The sequence below is a fragment of the Drosophila willistoni genome, assembly GCF_018902025.1.
Source record: "Drosophila willistoni isolate 14030-0811.24 chromosome 2L unlocalized genomic scaffold, UCI_dwil_1.1 Seg196, whole genome shotgun sequence".
Lineage (NCBI taxonomy): Eukaryota > Metazoa > Arthropoda > Insecta > Diptera > Drosophilidae > Drosophila > Drosophila willistoni.
This window is the reverse complement of record NW_025814048.1, coordinates 3,897,144-3,911,239: the sequence shown is the minus strand read 5'-3', so window position 1 is coordinate 3,911,239 and position 14,096 is coordinate 3,897,144. Positions and strand designations below refer to the sequence as shown.

Genomic DNA, 14,096 nt, shown 5'->3' with positions numbered 1-14,096 from the left:
TAAATCATAATTTTTCTTAATCCATTAAATCGAAATATTTTCTAATTGGACAAGCGTATCTCACATGAATTGACTTTCAAGAAAAAGTAAAAGTAAAGTTTCCAGTGATTTGCTTCGTCAACATATTTAATTGACAAGTGCATACTTTTTTTAATAACTTGTAAAAAATACTTATTTAAACCTTGCAGGTTAAATATTTCAGTGTCGGATCCACGGGGAAGGAAATGAGTAAAATGTCCTTCCCTAAGTTTGATATTTTAACCCTAGATCGAAGTCAAAATCGACATTTTCAAAATCGTCGATAATATGGTGTTTTTTAAAGTGGTTTTTATACATTTCACTTAAACTGAAAATCATATTTACTTATGCAATTTTATAGTAATTTTAACGTAAATAACAATATAAAAGTATTGGAATTGGACAAATTTTCAAAAACGTTTTAAAATTGGTTGTAGTTAAAACGACCAGCAATGAGTTGGTCCAGGATAGGAGGAAATTGTGGTAAAGGTATTTAAAAACTATTTAAAAGGTAACAAGGATTTTGAATTTTAGATTCAGTTTTAACTACGTCAAATTAACTGGAACTATGCTCCTCTGCTCAGTAGCTATGCAATCTTAGAATGACTATGAACCTAATTACATCAACTGGCCGAATTTTCTAGTTACCCTATGAACTAGCTGGAATGGTTTTGTTGCTTACATTGTAAACTTAACAAATACACATCATTTTCATTTTGGACACATGTTTTTCCCGTAAATAGTTTATGGCTTTAATATATTTTTGGTTTATATACAGAAAAAAAAAACATTAATTTGCCATAAATTTTCATTTGACTGTTTGGTCATGGTCAAGATAAAAATCTCAGTTAATTGCTATACATATAATAGACATTATTAATAATACTTTTTAATGTTATAAAGGGCTTGTTTTTTGTAAATTGTTACAATTCATAAAGGACTTGTTTAATGTTGCTTGTGAGTTACATTATTAAAGGCAGTAAGTCCCAACAATAGCTTCGCTCCATAAGCCACCAGTAGAAGAATCAATGTCGTCATCTCCATGATAACAAAATGCGATATGGATGAACCAATTTCCAACCATGAGCCTTGATTGCGCACCAAATACAGAAAATTCAAGCCCATAATATCACAGATAAGCAGCAGGCAGATGAAAATGCGCGTCTCCTGTTGTCGGGCATAACCACAGTGCGTATACACAACGGACATGTTGAGAATCAAGGGTACTAGAAGTTTCAGCAAGACCAAAGCCATCATAATGAATGGTGCGAAATGTCCAATGAAACAACGTGTGATATTTGGATCAAAGGAGCTTATCGAGGCAATATTGCCACTGCCAAACATCGAGAAGAAAGTATAGAGAACAATGGTAAATGCCAAACGCAGTGGGGATTGTTGCATAGCCATAGTCGAATTGCGGTTCGAGGTGTCCAACGACATGCTTAGCTCCATAATCAGCAATTGAATGAAGAGAGCTTCGTAGGAAGTGCAGAGCATGGCATAAAGTGCATTTAAATTATAACATATCTGAGCTAAACGCAACTCTAAATCTGTTTCTTTGTTAATTAATATTGAGCCGAATGCATAAATTAAAAATAACCAACTGGCTATGTATAAAGGCAGGGGAATCCCCTGATGATTGCTATTAAGATGCACACACACAGCAGCATTGAGCAAAATGAAGGCATTGCAGATTTTGGTATGTAAGCTAAGGCCAAGACGTTGCTTCTTTGACCACAAAGCATTTAAGAAGATGACAAGAATGCCGATAAACACAAGATGAGAATTCTGATAGCCCACCGAAGGTGGCAAAAGAGGAAAGAGGGTGAGTACGGCTATAAGTATGAGCCTGCCGTAAACCAGCCGGGAATCGGATTTAAAATTCTCCAACCAGCTGTATCCACTAATGACCAAGAAGCACAGTGAGATGAGTCGGCGTTCGAAAAATGTGAAAACCAAAAGCTCTGCGCAGCCTATAAGTAGAAGCAATTGCTTTTTAGAAGCCAAGTGAGTCGAAGGTTGACTATATGCAAAGGCAGCGGAGTAACCCAAGTTGGGCTTCAATGCCAGACGCCAGATAAAAAGCGGAAGAAGTAAATAAAATGTAATCACAAGGGGTACACGTTGCGCCACCAGAAAGATAATTAAGCCGATAATAACTGCTGCTTCTAGCCAAATATTGTGGCCTGTCCTCTTTGCTTTTGTTCTATGTGCGGTTAGCAGTTGATATAGGTAGTAGATCCATCCCAGAAATGTGGCCGTAGTTGACAAGAGGAGCACGTTGCCATAGTAGCCATGATAATAATCAATACCCTCGAGCGTCTGTTCCATGATCAGTCTGCTTCTAACTATAGATTCGGCGTAGGACTTGTTAGCGCGCAGATTGGCTGTTAACAATTTATAATCTTGAATTTTCTTTGTGGTTAGTTTACCGAAAGAGTTTAGATAGTTGGACAAAACGCCACGTTTGTGTTCCTCGAAGAGCATCTGATATTGGCCGAGCAACTGCTGAGCATTACTATAGGCAGCCATTGCTTCGTATTCGGCACTGGCATTAATATAACCCATGGGAAGCATTCCAAAATTATTCATTGGCGGTGGCAAGCCAATTAGGGCAGACATCAATGGTGTTAGCTGCGCTTGTTCCAGTTCATGCAGTGGTAGTCGTTTTCCTTCATCGTTGGCTACGAATGTTTGCTTTGAAGGAGTGTTCGCCGTCTGCACAACACCCGAACCCCACAGAATGAAGGGCGTATCCGTTTCATGTGGTGCACCAGCACCATGTGAGCCTGTGGCAATTTTAAATCGTGTTGATCCCATTAAATATTTCTTTATTTATCACTTACCCGAGTCCGTCATGCCGTGATCCGAGGTCATCAGATAAACGGTTCTCTTGTCGGGAAAGATTTCTTCAAATTTCTGATAGATTTGCCAAATACCATGCTCTGAGTAGTTCAGATTCTCTAGAAACAGAGGAGTTCCCGGTTTGTGGACATGCCCGGCTGTATCCATTCCTAGCAAATGCAAGAAGAATACCACTGGCTTGGCCTTTTGTAATTCCTCTCGCTTGCGATTCAGCAAGAATCGAACCTTGTCAAACACCCATTCATCCAGCTTGTAGGTCTTGTGCTGGCCGGAAAAATCCAAATCATGATTGTAGCTATCGAAGTGCATGGGACGACCACCAGAAGACAGTTTTTCGAATATGTGAAGCACATCGTGGGCTCCCCAAGCATATGTGTGCCCGCTACGATTAAACACCGTATCGAACTCAATGGGATTCTCTTTCCAACCACGGGTGACTGCAGAGGGGTCTTCATAGAGCCCGGCTATCAAGGCTATATGACCTGGCCGAGATTCAGTGGGCACACGGGTGCGAGAAATGCCCACCAAGCCTTCGTGTAAAAATATTTCACGGAGATGAGGCACATGCCGGCAGTTTCCATCGAAAAAGGAGTCGGCACGCAATCCGTCCGTTACAATCAAGACCAAACGATCTGCAGGTGGTTCCAAGCCAAACGAGGACAGGGGCTGCTGCGGTTCCAGTCCCTTGATGACGGGTGATCGAAAGTAGATAACGAAAATGGATCCCAGGAGCAAAATATGCACCAGCAGGGCGTAAATGATCCACATTGTTTTTCTGTGTTTTCGTTAATATTGAAAGTTGCCGGCAAAACAGCTGACGCGAAAAAGTGTTTAAAAATGTTCTTAAATCAGCTGTTGTTGTGCGATTGTGTTATCGAAATTTCTATCTCACATCACTGAAAAGGAAAAATGTCAGTAGCACGCTTAAGTTTTCGTTTATTTTCTACAAATTTGACACGAAATGCTGTGAATACAAATCCGGTGGGCGGTCAAAGCCTAGTCGAAGCCGTTGGCATAACCAAGAATGGAAAAACCATAGTCGCCTGGCATCCCGAACAAGAGATTCCCTATGAAAACACCAAGCCTTTACCCGAAATCGTGGTTTCCGAAAGTTCCGAGGTGATCAAGGAGTCGGCACTACAGTCGGCCATGCAATCCTTTAAAAACAAGCATCCAGAAGTTGCCCGCCAGGAGCTAATGCAACTGACCCACACCACAAAGCATCGGTGGTTCCCACGAGCCCGCGACAAGAAGGCCAAAAAGACTCCCATGGACCGGCCTTACTTGTAGATTGCATAATAAATACATTTATATTGTTTTAATCTAAGCGTTGCCTTTTTATAAACACATTAAGTAGATCAGAAATTGGTATTTCCGCCGGTGGTGGCGGCTGCGGTTGTGCGTTTGTCGTCAACGAGTTACGATGTTGTGGAAATGTGGGCATCATGCGGGGATCACAGGCTGCAATATGGGACCAATGTCAATAAAAATAGGAATGGCTATATATGATATATTGGTGAATTTCTTACCCTGCGGTGGCTCTACAAAGTATTTGCTATTTAAGCACTCCTCGGCTGTAGCCCTCGTACTGGGATTGTAAATAAAAAGGAGATTCAAAAGACCTCTGCCTGCTGGACGTAGAGCTTGGAATTTACTTTTTAAATTATTATATGGCTGCTGGCTAAGAGTAAAATTCTGTAAAGCTGGCAGTTCTGTAAATCCTGGCCAAATGGATTTTGAGGGCGCTCCCAGCAATTCAATTATCAAGTCTAGTTGAGCAATCTCAGAGTTGCCCGGCAGCAAAGGTTTACCGATCAACAGCTCTCCAAGAATACATCCAAAAGCCCACATATCTACAGCTGCCGTATAGGTACGAGATCCCAGCAATAGTTCTGGCGCCCTGTACCACAAGGTAACCATTTGTGGAGTCATAGGCTTTGGAGGATTACAATACAAACGAGCCAATCCAAAGTCAGCTAGAGAAAGATGCGAAAATTTAGTTATCTGCAATGGTAATTTACCACAAATTTCACTTGCCCACTTTGATGCAACCCTTGTCGGTCATCAGTAAATTGGATACCTTTAGGTCACGGTGGATTATATATCGAGCATGCATATATTTTAGGGCGCGCAGCACTTGTAGAGTAATGCACTTAACCTCCGATTCTGTAAACGGCTGCGGCATATTGTCCAAAACAGATGCCAAGTCCTGTTCACAGAAGTCCATTACCAGGAATATACTATCAAGGCTCTTGCCCACCACCACTTCGCGCAATTGTACAATATTCTCATGTTTGCATTGCTTAAGGATCATAATCTCTCGAAGACCACTCACAGGAAGACCATCTTTTTCCTGATCCATGCGCACCTTTTTAAGGGCTACAATTTCATTGTTGCGTGTATCGCGAGCTCGATCTGGAAGGAAGGTAACAAAAGGATTGAATTTCTGATCTGGCACTAAAGGGAGAAAAATAATTTGACTCACAAACTATGCCGTAGCTGCCTTCGCCCACACGGTTTAGTTTCTCGAACTCAGCCACAGGACGACAGCTTCCATACTAAAATGGAGAGAGAATGAAAGAGACCATTTGATACCCACGGCTTGGGTTTTAGCCTACCACATTGCAATCTGGAATGGCCAAAGGTTGCCCTGTATTCAGGGACATAAGAAAACCTTTTCGGGTGATAGGAGCCTGAGGATCAGGAGCCGGGTTGGCCTCCAATTCATTTGATTTGCGACTGGACATCGCATTTAATCCTTATTTTGTTTATCAATTAAAATTGTTATCTTTAAGAAGACTGAGCCGGTTACTTCGGACCACCGACAAGAGATGGCGCTAGTTTCCACTTGAGCTATCGATACATTTACTGTGCACTTGGATAGTTCATCGATTAAGTTTGGCGCCAAATTTTCAAGAACTTTGCAGCACTGGCCATCGTCGTTAGATGCATATCGGAAGAAAATATCGTTTAAACTTTCGATATATTGTATCGATATTTCTAACATCCCTACTCTTTTGTTTAAAACAGCTTTCAGTGCAAACAAATTTCAAGTGAAGCGCATAAAAGTATAAATTTAATTTTTTTTTGTTCAATTCAGTTTAAATAAGCTTTCTTTCAGCCATGTCCATATACGCGGATGTAAAAAAGGGGCCGGCAATTGAGGTGTTTGCCCTCACCCAAGCCTTTAAGGACGATTCAAATCCAAACAAAGTCAATTTATCAGTGGGTGGTAAGCAAAATCAGAAAAAAAGAAAAGAAATGGATAGCAAATTGTTATTACATGTAGTTTGTCTGTGCCCTGTCAACATGTAGGTGTCGTACTGAATGCATGTATGTGTGTGTGTGTGTTTGTGTTGAAGCTTGTTGTTCAGTTGGCTATCAATTAGCTAAAAGCCGCCCGCTCTCTTCTCCTGCCACAATTGTGGGGGGTCGCCCCCTCCGTTGAAACTGGAGGTCGTTTGGAAGTCGAATTGTTTTGATTTTTGTTTGTTGCCTTCCTGGACTATATTATACACATTATTGATTGTGATAAACTATCGCACTTCCGTTGAATTAAGTGCATACAAATTGTCATTTGTGTATCTAGTTTCTATATACATATTATTTATGACACAATTGACCGAGTTTATTTAAATATCATAATAGGTTTTTACTGTTTCTCTTATTTTGTGTATGCCGATTTTTCTGTATACAGAAACTAAATTTCCATTGACGTCAGATCCGAATCTCTAACATAACATTATAGTATATTGTTCTAATGATAAGCGCCTTGTTCTATTGGCCTTTAAACAGGTGCTTTTTCAACACGCCGCCTCAACTCATAATCTCTCCTCATTATCGGAACGCTTGGACCATTTGCAGTGGGTCTATGAATGGGACATCGCCTTTCACCTTCACCTTGATTGCATAATCATAAAAATATATAATTATTGCTTGTTTGTTTTTAGCCAGAGAGGAATTTGAAAAAAAAAAAAAACAAAGTAAGCAAATAATTTATTCTTGTTATTCGTGTGACTTTCCAATGTCAACGACCCTTTCTCTGAACCGGTGTCACAAGTTTTGCCGCGTTTGTTAATGCCAAACACAAAACACCCACAAACAATAGGCCTTAGGAATTTTCGGCTCATATAAATTTGTTTTAAAACACCTTTCAGTTTATCATAAAAATATTATTTAGTAATTGCCCAAATTCAGCTATTCAATATTATGACATTAACCTTTGATTAGACTCCGCCAAATCTCTAAAGATAAGCTTAACAATGAAAATGATTAGAAATTGAATTATGATTATAATCGCTCGTTTGTTTTACTTTTCCAGCCTATAGAACAAATGAGGGACAGCCTTGGGTTCTGCCCGTGGTTAGGAATACCGAAAAAAATATTGCCAGCGATGAGAACATTAACCATGAGTATTTGCCAGTGACTGGTGAGTAAATGAAAAGGTTTCAGTTTCGAACTAATCATTTGCCAAGGATTATTAATTTGCAATTGTTTTATAAAATGAATTTCAGGTCTGGATACATTCACAAGTGCCGCAACGCAATTGGTTTTGGGTGCCGATTCCATAGCTCTTAAGGAGAAACGTGCCTTTGGTGTCCAGGTGAGTTGTGAGATTGGAAAAAACTGTAGAAATCGATGGAATTTTAGATTAACTTATAAGTCGACTGAGTGCTTTAAGAACCCTTAATATTAAATATATTTTTTGATGCATTTTTCAGACTATATCTGGAACTGGTGCCTTGCGTGTGGCCGCTGAGTTTTTGTATCAGCAATTGAAGCGTAATGATGTCTATTATTCCAATCCCACGTGGGAGAATCATCATAAGATCTTTGCGGATACGGGATTCACTAAATTGCATTCGTATCGCTATTGGGACCAGAACAAACGTCAATTGGACTTGAAGGGGATGCTGGCTGATTTGGATCAGGCTGTTCCCGGATCAGTGATCATTTTGCATGCTTGCGCCCACAATCCTACTGGAAGTGATCCCACCCAAGAACAATGGAAGGAAATTGCCGATTTAATGGAGCGCAAAAAACTTTTCCCCCTCTTCGATTCAGCATATCAGGGTTTCGCCAGCGGCGATCCTGACCGTGATGCCTGGGCTGTACGTTATTTTGTGGATCGCGGCTTTGAGCTGTTCGTGTGTCAATCGTTTGCTAAGAATTTCGGTCTATATTGCGAGAGAGCTGGCAATTTGACTATCGTGCAAAAGAATGGAGCCACACGTGATGCCATTCACTCCCAATTGACTTTGATCATCCGTGGTTCTTATTCGAATCCTCCTGCTTATGGTGCACGCATTGTGTCCAAGGTGTTAAACACTCCCGAATTGCGGCAAGAGTGGATGGGCTGCATTCAGTCGATGTCCTCACGAATTCGCGAGATGCGCCAAGCATTGCGCAGCAAACTTGTGGAATTGGGCACTCCTGGTACCTGGGATCACATTGTCAATCAAATCGGAATGTTCTCCTATACTGGTCTGAATGAGCAACAAGTTCGCATTCTCATTGATAAATATCACATTTATTTGCTCAAGACCGGACGTATTAATATGTGTGGTTTGAATACGGGAAATATTGATTATGTAGCCAAAGCTATTCATGCTGCTGTCACTTCCGGTTCGGCTGCTTCATGCCATTGCGAAAACAAATTGTAAAAACAACGATTGCAGTTAATAATAAATACATACTCGTAGCCAGGTCCACTTATTGTCAGCACAATTAGCATTTAAATGAAACTGCAAATGTTAAAAAGCAACCAAAAGAAACATTTATATACGGCTTTTATATACCATATATTGTATACAATTATATACTTATGTAGTTTGTGTTTTTTAGATGTATACGAAATAGCCGGGAGAACTTGTTTAAATATTAGCATTAAATCACATTAATTTGTGCGTAGAACTCAATTACAACGACAATAAAAAAGCATTAAAGTATTGAAAGTATTTTAAGTTTTTATTAAATCTATATGCTGAATTTAAAAATAAACAGAGTTTGATTGTTATACCTTTAACGGCCTCGGTTGCTGCATTCAAATTCAAATTGCACGTTGGCTTTTGTCATTTCACAACACTGCTCTATCCAGGTTACCCCTATTTCAGCACTGTTTACCACTAATCGTTTGTTTATGTTTTTATTTTCCTCAAAATGACAGGTATGAAATAGCATTTCGTTCAATTGTTCCTCTAAGTTGAATTATTTGTCTTTGTTTAGATGATCCAAATAAACCATCAACTTCTGCCGCCGCCTCAGCCAAGGCCAACGCAGACGATAGTCCTTTATTTCCACCTGCCAAGCCGGGCAAGCGTGTGAACTATGGAACAAACGACACATTAGAGCTTCTCGAGCGCATACCCAGCGAATTGGTGGATCTCAAACTGGACGATGTCCTTACCGCCGTTAAAGAGGTGGACAATCTCTGTGATTATGCGCGTTGTAAGACCAAGACCAGTCTAATGGGCCAGGACTGTCAGCATTGCAAAAAAAGGTTTTGTTTTAAGCACGGGTTGCCGGAAGTTCATGGTTGCGGCGAGGAGGTGAAACGAGATGAACGGAAGAATTTTCTGCATCCCAAGCCACTGAAAACTGTGCGCCATGAAAAGGAAATGGAGAATGCCAAGAAACGTCTGGATGCCAAGCTCAAGGATATGCAAATGGGACGTACACAAAAAGCAAGCGGTACAGGCAAAAAAAAGAAGGGCAAATAAAAATAAAGAATAAATTCTAGTTCTAGTGTTAAACAAAACACAGCTGATCGAATGCAATGTGAACAGCTGATTCTGGCGTATTGATACACAATATTAAGATGTTGATTAAACGTTTCAATTTATTAAATTTAAAGCAATTTACTGAAATTAATTTAAGCACACGAAGTGTACAATATATACAAGGACAATCGCCGGAACCGAAAATAAGGGAAAATTTCTATTATATAGATCATGAGGGAATGGTAAGGCGAACGAGCTATTGTATTGGAATGGAATTGTATAATCCTCTGATCCTTTGTTATCTGCTTATAGCTCTTTTTGGATGATGCCAAAATGAAGAACTTTACTAGTTGTTTTAAGGAAAAGGATTTTCTTAAATTCTTTTTTAGTCGCTTGCGTATGAATCAGACTCAACGGTTTCAAAAGGACTTCCCCTACATATCGCTGTGTGGACGAGAGCGAAATTTTATTCGTTGTGATGACACGCCAATTGTCTTTACCGAGCAGTTCACTAAAAATGGAGACGGAGCGGTAGAAGTCCTTAGCTACGCCCATAGTGGCCAGGTTTTAACTGCTGAGTTTCAACCTGAAAAACTTTATATGCATCCCCGTACAGGTCGAGTTTACCATCCAGCTTGGCCTCAAGTCGGTGGCATTGGCCTTGTACGCTCAAAATTGGCCATAGAATTAAGTCAATATTTTGAATTTTCCAAAGGTCAAGAATCCCCAACACATTTTCATTGGCAAGGCAAGAAATTAGAACTCCAAAATAAATGGGTTGAGGAAAGTAAACGTTTTCCTATGAATAAGGAACTTGGCGAATTTGTAAAATAAATTTTAATATGATTATAACTATAAACGACGAATTAAATGAGTAACAATTTCATTCAACACTTAGAGGCTTGAACTCGCCTTCCTTGACCCATGATAAGCCAGTGGCCGCACCTCCACCTCCTCCATTACCACCGTTATTGCTCTGTTGTGATTGACTCTCTAGGTGTTTGCTTTGGCCCGCTTTAATGCCTTCCAGTACCGGTCCGTGCACCTCGGATTGAAACTTTTCAAATGTTATATAATGCGGATCCTCTGTTATGGGAGTATCATAGATATGAGCGAGACTTTCTCTAATATTTTCACGGGTTCGATTGGCAAATTCTTCCCGATTATTAATTAATAAGTCAGCAGCCTCGGAGTTTTTTAATTTGTCCATTTCCACATGACGAATGCTCTCCAGGGGATCGGAAAATACAGCTTGCATGTATTTCAAGAGTTGCCATAAATGATCATCCCCACATCGCCATTCGGGAAAAGCATGACTTATGTCAAGGCTATGTGTATATGGGCAGATCAGCGGATGAAAAATCTTCTGCTGAAAAATAATGCTCTACAAATGGAAATAATCAATCAGAATGTTAAACAGAGGGGTAGACAGATGTACTTACTGGAAGAGTTTTATCATCAGGAAAGCGATCGGGTAGGAGCAGAGTAAATCGGAATACACCTTCAGAATAGAAGTCCTTACGACCAAAGAATACTCCAAACCACTCTACAAAAAATAATGATTATTGCAACATTTCTGGCTTACAGTTTCGTTGATTTACTCACGTAAAGAGTTGGCATAGCTTGGTATAACATAGACGCCTCCTATTTTTTCTGATTCAATCATTTTACTGCAAGAAACGAAAAAATTCGTTAAAATTCTTAACAAATGTGTGTTACACTTACTATTCTGCCAGGATCTTGTACTCCTGTTGTACCGTTGTAAGTAAAAGTTTATCATCCTTCTTGGAAGCATCTAAATCGAGTGTCATTTTGAAAAATTTATTAAAGAAAATTAGAAAAATAAAAAACAAATATTCGTCACAATAACAATGAAATCTATTTGTATCAGAGATGAGCACTATTCACTAATCAGTGTTGGCAAAAAATATTTCAAGCCAAAATAAAACAAGAAGCATTCTCAGGTGAGGCAAATAGAAGCCAGCCTAATTATAAGGAATTTGATTTTAAGGACCGAGCGAGTAAAATTAAATAAAGAGCAGCAGTAATCAAGTACGTTTTTGTTTTTGTTTTTTTACTGACTATTTCTCTTATCACAATCGTTGGTTACCCTGTTCACCGTGACACAGCGCTCATCTCTAGAGATGCTCCAAAGAAGCTTTTAAATTCTATTAACAACCACACTAAATTGAACGAACACAAATATAGAATTAAATGAAATAATTACTGTAGAATCAGTAGTATGCCTTGGCATACATGCTAAATATTAAGACAAAATGGCTTCGACTACGGAAACTGATCTGATAACCAAATTGGATATTGTGAATATCTCACCAGAGAAGACAACCATGGACAAGGAGACTTTAAAGACTAGCGAACTGGTTACAACAGAAACAGAAGCAAAAAAAGATGTTGGAGGAGGATCTGCTGTGGGAGCACCATCACGCACACCAGAGTTCTATAATAAGGCTCAGAAGTATTGGTCCACGGTGCCTGCCACTGTAAACGGCATGCTGGGCGGATTGGGGTACATCAGCGCCATCGATATACAAGGCTCTAATGTCTTTCTACGGGAAATACGGGTGCCAGGTCGTAAATTGGCATTGGACTGTGGAGCTGGCATTGGTCGTGTATCTCGGAATCTCCTAATGCCCCGTTTCAGCTGTGTTGATATGGTGGAACAAGATCGAGCATTTGCCGAAAAGGCGCGCGAATATTGTGAACAAGAAGACCGAGCTGACAGTGCCGTTGGCGATATTTACAACGTGGGATTACAGGAGTTTAGACCTACTAAACAATATGACCTTATATGGAGTCAATGGGTTCTAGGACATTTAACAGATTATGATTTGGTGGAATTTTTTCAGCGCATGCGTTTGGGCCTCGCACCAGATGCCTATTTCTGCCTTAAAGAGAATTTCAGCAGCACAAACAAGGTGATCTTGGATGATGAAGATTCTTCGGTTACACGTCCGTTGGATCAAATGGAGCGTTTTCTCAAAACGTCTGGTTTTCGTATCGTGCGCAAAGTGCGACAACAAAACTTTCCTAAAGGCCTCTTCCCAGTTTATATGATTGCTTGTAAACCTAATGTAAAGACAAATTAGAATTAACTGATACCCCAGAGTACAAAAATTAAATGTCCGTAAAATTAGTGACGCTGTTAAAACTGATTTAACTTTGTTGCATTTTTAATTTTAAATTTTTTATATCGAGCAAATATCGAAGTGCTCGATGCTTTTTAAAAACACTAAAAAGTATTCAACAAATTCTGCTATGAATGAAGATTTAAATTCATTAAGCTGTGTTCTCGGAATATAGTTTATATATAAATAATTGTAGGAGTCGCGATATTAAATGGCAGTTTTAAGAAAACGTAAATAGTCATTTTTTGTGGGCACATTGTCGGTACATAAAATGCTCAAACCCCAAAAATTTAATTAAAACAAAAGATTAATCTATTTTGAATCCTATTTAGCTTTAGTGGTTGCAAAAAAGTTGGTAAATAGATCAAAAATTTTAAAATGCAAAAAGTTAACAATGGTCGTTGAAGGAATGCAGTGTCATTCGGCCATTCCAGGGATTCGATAACTTTTGAATTTGTTTTTTGCCATCTCTAAAATTACAAAACACGCTGTTGCCGGCTAAACTTCTTTTTTATATTACGAAATCAATTGTTTTCTTAGTCTAACTTTTATAACTTACTTCAAAATGATCCAGCAGCAGCGTCAACGTATTGAGTCCGCCGTGACGGAGATGATCGACGACATGGACAAGACACATTTACGTAAAATGCAGGTAAGCAAATAAATCCAATTGAAATTGGTTGTGCTACAGGTGAAATTATAGGCACTAATTTTGTAACCTCACAGGCAGAGATGCACTTGTGTTCCGCCAAATGTTGTCAGGATGGAACCTCCAGTGTGGACAGTGTACAGCGATGTGTGGACCGTTGCTCAGCCCCAATGACAAGAGCTCAAAACTATGTGCAACATGAGCTAGGAGAATTTCAGGGGCGCCTTCAACGTTGCGTCATGGTAAGATTCCAATAGTCATTTCTCTAAAGAAGTTTTATTAAACTCAAGTTCTTTTTTGCCATCTTTCTCAAAAAAGCAATGCAATGATGATGTCAAAGTCAAACTACCTCCGAATCCTAATGAAGATCAAATTGCCAAATATACAGATCAATTCGAGCGTTGTGCCATCCAATGTGTGGACAAGCATGTAGGACTGATACCTTCTCTTATGAAAACTATGAAAGCCGTTTTAGCCAAGGGACCCGACGGAATACCACAAAATTAAGAAATGATTTCATTAAAGTGTTCACTTATCATTATTAAGTTTGTTTATGTCTCACTATTATAATGTTAATCTTCACCAAAGTGTTTATATATTGTACAGGGCGACATAAATTGGGGGATCTGGGGTTGGAAACAAGCACCTAAAAGTGTACTATAAAAATTTTAAATTGTCATGTTTTTTAGATTTTAGGAT

General features: G+C 39.4%; 9 protein-coding genes across 9 annotated transcripts; 6 read left to right on the top strand and 3 right to left on the bottom strand.

Moving 5' to 3' along the window:
* Nucleotides 1-870: 870 nt before the first annotated feature.
* Nucleotides 871-3,750, bottom strand: LOC6640492 (GPI ethanolamine phosphate transferase 1). Its single transcript, XM_002063492.4, has 2 exons — nucleotides 2,865-3,750; nucleotides 871-2,807 (listed from the first exon to the last, which is right to left on the bottom strand). The coding sequence occupies exons 1-2, from the start codon at nucleotides 3,649-3,651 to the stop codon at nucleotides 964-966; spliced, it is 2,631 nt and encodes an 876-aa protein (XP_002063528.1). The 5' UTR covers nucleotides 3,652-3,750; the 3' UTR covers nucleotides 871-963.
* Nucleotides 3,751-3,775: 25 nt separating this feature from the next.
* Nucleotides 3,776-4,210, top strand: LOC6640493 (39S ribosomal protein L42, mitochondrial). The gene has a single exon (XM_002063493.3). The coding sequence runs from the start codon at nucleotides 3,793-3,795 to the stop codon at nucleotides 4,171-4,173; it is 381 nt and encodes a 126-aa protein (XP_002063529.1). The 5' UTR covers nucleotides 3,776-3,792; the 3' UTR covers nucleotides 4,174-4,210.
* On the bottom strand, nucleotides 4,171-5,729 carry LOC6640494 (cyclin-dependent kinase 10). Its single transcript, XM_002063494.3, has 5 exons — nucleotides 5,502-5,729; nucleotides 5,369-5,441; nucleotides 4,921-5,298; nucleotides 4,413-4,859; nucleotides 4,171-4,344 (listed from the first exon to the last, which is right to left on the bottom strand). Exons 1-5 carry the CDS (start codon nucleotides 5,628-5,630, stop codon nucleotides 4,202-4,204), a joined length of 1,170 nt encoding a protein of 389 aa, XP_002063530.1. The 5' UTR covers nucleotides 5,631-5,729; the 3' UTR covers nucleotides 4,171-4,201.
* Nucleotides 5,730-5,933: 204 nt separating this feature from the next.
* LOC6640495 (aspartate aminotransferase, cytoplasmic) lies at nucleotides 5,934-8,837 on the top strand. The gene is made up of 5 exons (XM_002063495.4): nucleotides 5,934-5,951; nucleotides 6,005-6,115; nucleotides 7,205-7,312; nucleotides 7,398-7,486; nucleotides 7,605-8,837. The coding sequence occupies exons 2-5, from the start codon at nucleotides 6,007-6,009 to the stop codon at nucleotides 8,544-8,546; spliced, it is 1,248 nt and encodes a 415-aa protein (XP_002063531.1). The 5' UTR covers nucleotides 5,934-5,951; nucleotides 6,005-6,006; the 3' UTR covers nucleotides 8,547-8,837.
* A 158-nt stretch (nucleotides 8,838-8,995) lies between these two features.
* Nucleotides 8,996-9,735, top strand: LOC6640663 (DNA-binding protein SMUBP-2). Its single transcript, XM_002063496.3, has 2 exons — nucleotides 8,996-9,049; nucleotides 9,109-9,735. The coding sequence occupies exons 1-2, from the start codon at nucleotides 9,043-9,045 to the stop codon at nucleotides 9,600-9,602; spliced, it is 501 nt and encodes a 166-aa protein (XP_002063532.1). The 5' UTR covers nucleotides 8,996-9,042; the 3' UTR covers nucleotides 9,603-9,735.
* LOC6640664 (UPF0598 protein CG30010) lies at nucleotides 9,701-10,454 on the top strand. Its single transcript, XM_002063497.4, has 2 exons — nucleotides 9,701-9,844; nucleotides 9,915-10,454. Exons 1-2 carry the CDS (start codon nucleotides 9,701-9,703, stop codon nucleotides 10,434-10,436), a joined length of 666 nt encoding a protein of 221 aa, XP_002063533.2. The 3' UTR covers nucleotides 10,437-10,454.
* On the bottom strand, nucleotides 10,425-11,500 carry LOC6640665 (protein crossbronx). Its single transcript, XM_002063498.4, has 4 exons — nucleotides 11,328-11,500; nucleotides 11,208-11,272; nucleotides 11,045-11,148; nucleotides 10,425-10,986 (listed from the first exon to the last, which is right to left on the bottom strand). Exons 1-4 carry the CDS (start codon nucleotides 11,411-11,413, stop codon nucleotides 10,486-10,488), a joined length of 756 nt encoding a protein of 251 aa, XP_002063534.1. The 5' UTR covers nucleotides 11,414-11,500; the 3' UTR covers nucleotides 10,425-10,485.
* A 249-nt stretch (nucleotides 11,501-11,749) lies between these two features.
* Nucleotides 11,750-12,775, top strand: LOC6640666 (alpha N-terminal protein methyltransferase 1). Its single transcript, XM_002063499.4, has one exon. The coding sequence runs from the start codon at nucleotides 11,879-11,881 to the stop codon at nucleotides 12,707-12,709; it is 831 nt and encodes a 276-aa protein (XP_002063535.1). The 5' UTR covers nucleotides 11,750-11,878; the 3' UTR covers nucleotides 12,710-12,775.
* A 441-nt stretch (nucleotides 12,776-13,216) lies between these two features.
* On the top strand, nucleotides 13,217-13,979 carry LOC6640667 (protein FAM136A). The gene is made up of 3 exons (XM_002063500.3): nucleotides 13,217-13,400; nucleotides 13,475-13,639; nucleotides 13,716-13,979. The coding sequence occupies exons 1-3, from the start codon at nucleotides 13,314-13,316 to the stop codon at nucleotides 13,902-13,904; spliced, it is 441 nt and encodes a 146-aa protein (XP_002063536.2). The 5' UTR covers nucleotides 13,217-13,313; the 3' UTR covers nucleotides 13,905-13,979.
* Nucleotides 13,980-14,096: the final 117 nt, after the last annotated feature.

Coding starts and splice junctions, on each gene's coding strand:
- LOC6640492 (XM_002063492.4), bottom strand. CDS start 3,651: ATGTGGATCATTTACGCCCTGCTGGTGCATATTTTGCTCCTGGGATCC. Junction 2,808..2,864: donor TCACGGCATGACGGACTCGG/GTAAGTGATAAA, acceptor AAATTGCCACAG/GCTCACATGGTGCTGGTGCA.
- LOC6640493 (XM_002063493.3), top strand. CDS start 3,793: ATGTCAGTAGCACGCTTAAGTTTTCGTTTATTTTCTACAAATTTGACA.
- LOC6640494 (XM_002063494.3), bottom strand. CDS start 5,630: ATGTCCAGTCGCAAATCAAATGAATTGGAGGCCAACCCGGCTCCTGAT. Junction 5,442..5,501: donor CCATTCCAGATTGCAATGTG/GTAGGCTAAAAC, acceptor TCTCCATTTTAG/TATGGAAGCTGTCGTCCTGT. Junction 5,299..5,368: donor AGGCAGCTACGGCATAGTTT/GTGAGTCAAATT, acceptor CCTTCCTTCCAG/ATCGAGCTCGCGATACACGC.
- LOC6640495 (XM_002063495.4), top strand. CDS start 6,007: ATGTCCATATACGCGGATGTAAAAAAGGGGCCGGCAATTGAGGTGTTT. Junction 6,116..7,204: donor AGTCAATTTATCAGTGGGTG/GTAAGCAAAATC, acceptor TTACTTTTCCAG/CCTATAGAACAAATGAGGGA. Junction 7,313..7,397: donor TGAGTATTTGCCAGTGACTG/GTGAGTAAATGA, acceptor AATGAATTTCAG/GTCTGGATACATTCACAAGT.
- LOC6640664 (XM_002063497.4), top strand. CDS start 9,701: ATGTTGATTAAACGTTTCAATTTATTAAATTTAAAGCAATTTACTGAA. Junction 9,845..9,914: donor ATATAGATCATGAGGGAATG/GTAAGGCGAACG, acceptor ATCTGCTTATAG/CTCTTTTTGGATGATGCCAA.
- LOC6640665 (XM_002063498.4), bottom strand. CDS start 11,413: ATGACACTCGATTTAGATGCTTCCAAGAAGGATGATAAACTTTTACTT. Junction 11,273..11,327: donor TACAAGATCCTGGCAGAATA/GTAAGTGTAACA, acceptor CGTTTCTTGCAG/TAAAATGATTGAATCAGAAA. Junction 10,987..11,044: donor CTGATGATAAAACTCTTCCA/GTAAGTACATCT, acceptor TTCCATTTGTAG/AGCATTATTTTTCAGCAGAA.
- LOC6640666 (XM_002063499.4), top strand. CDS start 11,879: ATGGCTTCGACTACGGAAACTGATCTGATAACCAAATTGGATATTGTG.
- LOC6640667 (XM_002063500.3), top strand. CDS start 13,314: ATGATCCAGCAGCAGCGTCAACGTATTGAGTCCGCCGTGACGGAGATG. Junction 13,401..13,474: donor CACATTTACGTAAAATGCAG/GTAAGCAAATAA, acceptor GTAACCTCACAG/GCAGAGATGCACTTGTGTTC. Junction 13,640..13,715: donor GCCTTCAACGTTGCGTCATG/GTAAGATTCCAA, acceptor TTCTCAAAAAAG/CAATGCAATGATGATGTCAA.